Source organism: Canis aureus, chromosome 23, assembly GCF_053574225.1.
Source record: "Canis aureus isolate CA01 chromosome 23, VMU_Caureus_v.1.0, whole genome shotgun sequence".
Lineage (NCBI taxonomy): Eukaryota > Metazoa > Chordata > Mammalia > Carnivora > Canidae > Canis > Canis aureus.
This window is the reverse complement of record NC_135633.1, coordinates 20,827,903-20,834,184: the sequence shown is the minus strand read 5'-3', so window position 1 is coordinate 20,834,184 and position 6,282 is coordinate 20,827,903. Positions and strand designations below refer to the sequence as shown.

The 6,282-nt window shown below is 38.4% G+C and overlaps 1 protein-coding gene across 1 annotated transcript; it reads right to left on the bottom strand.

The window, feature by feature from the left end:
• Positions 1 to 260: 260 nt before the first annotated feature.
• On the bottom strand, positions 261 to 1,217 carry LOC144295302 (olfactory receptor 6B9). Its single transcript, XM_077867687.1, has one exon. It carries the CDS (start codon positions 1,215 to 1,217, stop codon positions 261 to 263), a length of 957 nt encoding a protein of 318 aa, XP_077723813.1.
• Between the last annotated feature and the right edge of the window lie 5,065 nt (positions 1,218 to 6,282).

The window sequence follows — 6,282 nt, the reverse complement described above, 5'->3', positions numbered from 1 at the left end:
TCATAAAAATAAAATTATTTTATAACTCCAGTACTGATATATGTCTCATAAAGTTCTGGTTATTTCACTTACTGCATTATAAAAGGAAGCATTTAATTAAAGCCTGAAAGAAAAGGAGCTTTTATATATATATATATCTGGCCTCTTCTCCTTTAATTGTGTATTCAGTCAGTATGTTTATAATTGCAGGCTTTTACCTAATGTCGGTGTTTTTGAGATTAAGTCGAATGAAAGAAAAGAGAAGGAATGTCTGAATCTTTTTAGCAAAAAGAATCTCTCAAAAAAAGGGCTTGGCCACTTGACATGGTTTTTCTGATGGCATCTTTGACTTCCTTGTTCCTCAGGCAGTAGATAATAGGGTTGAGCATGGGAGTAAAAACTGCATATATGGCTGAGATCAACTTGTTAGAATTGAATGAAGCAATGGCCCGAGGTCGGACATACATGAAGATCACAGCTGTATAGAAGATGATCACCACTGTGAGGTGAGAGGCACAGGTGGAGAAGGCCTTCTGCTGCCCAGTGGCTGAGGGAATGTGCAGGATGGTAGAAACAATGAAGCCATAGGAAAGAACAGTGGCTGAGAGAGGAAACACAAGGATGAGAATGGCTAGCACAAAGTCTACCATCTCAGCCATAGAAAAGTCCATGCAGGCCAGTTTGAGGATGGGGGAAACATCACAGAAAAAATGATTCAAGATATTATTGCCACAGAAGGCAACTTGGGAAATGAAGTATACCTTTGCCATGGAGATGCTGAAACCACTCACCCAGGAACTTATGGTCAGCTGCACACAAAATTCTGTGGTCATCATAGCTGGATAACGAAGAGGACAACATATAGCCACGTAACGGTCATAGGCCATGGCAGCCAAGAGCACACATTCAGTACAGGCAAGTGAGATGAAAAAATAGAGTTGGATCATGCATCCCAGGAAGGAGATGGTATTGGGATGAAGTAGGAATCCAGCCAACATCTTAGGGACTGTGACAGATACATACCAAGTCTCCAGAAAGGACATAGTGCCCAGAAAATAGTACATGGGCTTGTGCAGGGACCCAGTGACCCATACAGTGAGAATGATGATCATATTCTCCAACAGGACAAACAGGTAGGTGATGAGGAAGAGGAGGAAAAGCAGAACCTGTAGCCAAGGGGAAGTAGGGAAGCCCACCAGGATGAATTCATGAATATGGGTGATATTTTCCTTTGACATGGCTAGGACACCAAAAGACAAAGTATTTAATGAAAATAACACAAATTGAAGAGTGAGATCCACATTAACAGCAAGGGATCCTTGGGCTACAGGTACTTTATCATTAAACTTAACCCTAGTGCCTCAATCTGGTCCTAGGGTGTGATGTGGGAGTCAAGTGACACTATAAGATCCTCTCCAGAAAATCAGACATCAGAATAGGACCTGAAAACAAATACACTAAAGATGCAAAGTTAAGAATCTCAAAGCAGAATCAAGAGGTCAGATTCAGGACTTAGGCCTTCAGATCTTGTTCTGAAAGAGGTCTTCAGGTAGTACGAGGAGTAAATACTTTCCTTATTGGTGTATTTCCAGCTTTCACAGACAGCTATAAATCAGGAAACCATCATGATTGGAATAAGAGCCAAGGATGGTCAAGAGCAGGACAGGGAAGCAGGTAGTTCAAATTCTGGAGGAAATAAAAGCAGAATATCAACTGGAAAACACTCTCCTGACAGGAGAATTGCGGACTTTGCCCTACTCCTCAGTTATATTTTATGTCTTTTGAAGATGCTGGCAAAAGTAATTAACAATTACTTGCCTATTTTTAGGGCCATGGCTTAAAAAGTTGAATGAAGAAATGTCTGCTCTCTTGAGCAGTTTAATACATTTTGATTTTTTTAGACAGCTCCTAACAATAATAATGATTTTATATATCTATAAAACATTTGATCCTAAATTAATTTGTACAGTTATATCCTCCTCAAGGACTGGCTCAAAATTTTTATACTGCCAAAAGAAGTGTTACCTGATTAATTGTATCTTCTCCTTGACTCTGAGACTCATCAATATGGACACTGCTGAGCACAAGTTGCATTTAAGGAGCTGCCTTGAGAGTGGGGAGTCAGGAACTTCCACAACTCAGAAGGGTCCTGGGCTTCCTAGGGCACAATAGGATCTGAGGAGAGAATTGAAATTTAAAAATGCTTTCTTCACAAGTAGGGATAGAAGAAAGAGAAAAGTAGAGATAAAAGTTGGCTTGACATTTTAAATAAAATTAATCTGAAAAGAGAAACATATTTTTCAAGGAGACCAGTAGAGATGACCTGGAAAGGGAAAGACAGAATTAAGGGACCAGAAAAGGACAAGACATGGAATTTCCTAGATGTTTAGTGGTGATTTCTGATTAATTATGTACTGTGTGGGCCAAACCCCTAGATCTCCAATAAAGTAGTTGGTTATATGTGTTGGAAAAATTAACACAGTAAGACAATACTCAAATTTGACTTCTTTCTCTACTAAAAAGAATTATCCTTTAATTAATTTTAACAACTCTCTCAGGGAGGTAATTTTTGCCCATTGCAAGGCAGTATGGAAGCACCTAGACTAAATTGGAACAATTACAGAACCAGACTGTAATGGAATTTTTCCGTGTGAATGTACACTCATTCATGTCTGAGATTTTAGGAATCACAGAAAACAAAGGAGTAGCATGAGAGACTTGGCATTGGCAGAAGGAGCCCCAATACTCAAAGTGAATAAAGCATGAAGAAAACTACAGACCACTGGAACAAATAATTTTAAGACCTAAGTTCTAGTCCATAATCTATGTCTTCCTAACTTTATACTCTGAAGTAAACCCCAGGTTATCTAAATTTTAATTCCCTTGAGAGTGAAAAAGGATAAAATATTTAAAAATTCAATAAACCACGAATGCAGACAATTTATAGCATTTGTAAATGGTAAGAGAAAGATCTATCGAGTACTTATTGGGGGCCTGGTCCCACGTTACATTTTGAAAATATAAAGATGAAAAGATCAGATTTCCCTATTCAAAGTCTTGAGAGATAAAATAAGTAAACAAGCCATTATAGTCCAGTATGTTACAGCCATAAGAAAGACACATACTCAAGTAGCCCATATGAGGAAGGTCCTAATATTGCCTTTAGAAGTGGCCTTCAAAGAAAGCAATGGGGCTTTCTTATCTGCACTTAGGCAGCTGAGCCTTGCTAGAGAAAAATCACAAAAGAAGACAAATGATACTGCCATAAACTTATGGTCATAGAACTCAACTGGTTCACAAACAATAGCTGGCTATCCTACACTATGTTTTAAATTAATTCACTCTCCATACTTCCCAAAGACTCTTGCTTCTGCTCTCCAATCTGCCACCCCTACTCTCTTTTCTAATTCTTAGCTGACAATTTTAGCTTTTATTTTACAAATGAGGTTATAGGATGCATTTTTCTTCAACTTCCCACTATCAAATCATCATGCTCACCTTCTGACATCTTTGCTCATTCCTTCTTCTTATCTAAAACCAGATCTTCCATCTGCTCTATACATCCCATTTTTCAGGAAAATCACCTATCAGAGATCTCTTTTTGACATTAAATTCATTCTTTTTCACAAAAAAATCATTGAATACCTACTATGTGACAGACATTATTCTAGATACTTGAAATAGCTCACTGCACAAAACAGACAACAAACCCTTATCTTGAGAAGCTATATCTTAGTGAAGGGATACAGGTAGTAAATACAGTCCTTCTCAAAACTTTGAATAAATACGATGAGGATGTAAATATAAGAATTGATAAGTTCTGTGGAGAAATAGAGCGAGGTAAGGAAAATTAGGAGTATATATAGTTGAGCAGCTTCATATTTCAAATAGAATGATAGGGTTAAGCCTCATTGAGCAGAATCATGAAGGTGACAGCCATTTGGCTGTCTGATAGAAGAGGTTTCCAGGCAAAGGGAAAAGGTCAAAGACTCTAAAGTGAGATAAAATGTGAGAACAGCAAGTCCAATATGATTGGAGTAGAGTGAGTGGAAGAGAGAAATGAAATCAGAGAAGTAAGGGGTAGGAGAGCTGATGATGAGCAGATCACCATAGGTCTTTTAAGCAATTGTACTCATGTTGGCTTTTACTCTGAATAGACTGGGGACACTTGGAAAGGTTTAGAGCAGTTGAATGACCTGATCTTATTGATGTTTTAAGGATATCTGAATCATTTCCCAAAACTTTTAGGTGTTTAATGATTATCTCTCTTTCTAAAAATAATCCTTCTTTACTGGTCATATTTTCACATTTGCTTAAAAACACTGTACCATTAATTAATCCCTCTCCTTCCTCTCCTTCGATTTCCTTCGATTTCTACTGCTACTACCTCTCTGGTAATGTTAGTATTTTAAAAATGTTTGCTTTAGTTTCCCATTCCTTAACTCCTCACTAACCATGGGATGCCTAGGAGGCTCAGGGGTTGAGTGTCTGCCTTTCGCCCAGGTCGTGATCCTGGAGTCCCAGGATTGAGTACTCACATTGGGCTCCCTGGGTGGAGCCTGCTTCTCTATCTGCGTATGTCTCTGCCTCTCTCTCTGTGTGCCTTTCATAAATAAATAAATAAATAAATAAATAAATAAATAAATAAATAAACAAACAAATAAATCTAAAAAACCTCCTCACTAACCTTAGTCCCCACACCTTCAACCCTACTGTGACAGTTCTATGTACTGAGAACACTAAGACAAATAGACATTGGAGCTATTTAGTAAGGGAGAAAGAGAAGAGAACAGAGAATTAGAATATAATATGATAAACATTGAAATAGAATATTGAGTGTTCTAATTCTCAATAGAATACTAAGTATTGGGAGTCCAGGGTAAAGAATAACTTTTTGTCAGCCTAGACAGCCTTCACCAAGGAGGTACCAACATGAGTACAAAGTGAAATGAAGCTTGCACAGTTTTGGAGAGGAGAAGAAATATCAAGGAGACACAACAAAAGGCACAAAATAGAGATAAAAAGTTAAGGAAGGAATAAGTTGCATTTTGATTAGAAAGAATTGGTGGTGGGGCACCTGGGTGTCTCAGTGGTTGTCTGTCTTTGGCTCAGGTTTTGATCCCAAGGACCTCAGATCAAGTCCTGCATCGGACTCCTCACAAGGAGCCTACTTCTCCCTCTGCCTATGTCTCTGCTTCTCTCTTCTCTGTATGTCTCTCACGAATAAGTAAATTAAAAAAAAGAAAGAATTGGTGGCATGGAGGAGGAAAATGGATTAAAATAAGGCTGGAGCATGAGGTGATATATGATTAGTCCTCTTCACACTTTTTCCTATAACTTTTTACTATCCCTCCCCATTTTGAGCACACAGTCTTACAACACCTCACAAAATACCTTGTGTCACACTGACCACATGTGGAAACAAGATGAGTCTCATTTGTATATTCTCTAATTTTAGCCTGAACTCCCTTGATTTTTAAGATTTGTATTTTATTCTTGAAACTTGAGTAAGTTGATATTATTATATTTCCTCCAGCATGACCTAGATCTCTGCATACACCCCCTTTCTGAGTACATGAATGAGGGACACATGGGACTCCTGTCCTTCACTTTCTCCCAGTTTTCCTACTTGGCCTTCATCACTCCTCATCTCTGCCTTCCCCAATATAATCTAGTAATAAAAATATTAATCATTTACTGGATATCTATCATATGGCAGAATTTGTACTAGGTTCTTCCTGTATTTTAACTCATTTAATTCTCATTACAACCTAATAAGGTAGACATTTTTGGTCCCACATTACAGATAATAGGGTAAATAATTTGACTAAACTCATATAAGTAGAAGGTGGTGGAGAAGAAATTATAACCTAAAACTGTTAGTGCCCAAAGATCATACTCTTTCTACTGAGCAATAATCCTCCTTCTTTAAGTGTTGCCTCCCACCTCTCTCTCTTCCCACTGCCACACTTACACCCCAATATTGTGAATCCACAATCTGCTCTTTCCTTAATTTCTTTACCATCTCACCCAATCTCCGATCTTCAGTCTTGACCCTCATACTAAACCCAACATTCCTTTTTTTTTTAAGATTTTATTTATTTATTCATCAGAGACAGAGAGAGAGGCAGAGACACAAGCAGAGGGAGAAGCGGACTCCATGCAGAGAGCCCAAGGCGGGACTCCATCCTGGGTTTCCAGGACCACACCCTGGGCTGAAGGTGGCGCTAAACCGCTGAGCCACCGGGAATACCCCCAATATTCCTTTTTAATCAAGTCTTCCATGTCCAAGCTTCTCATAGC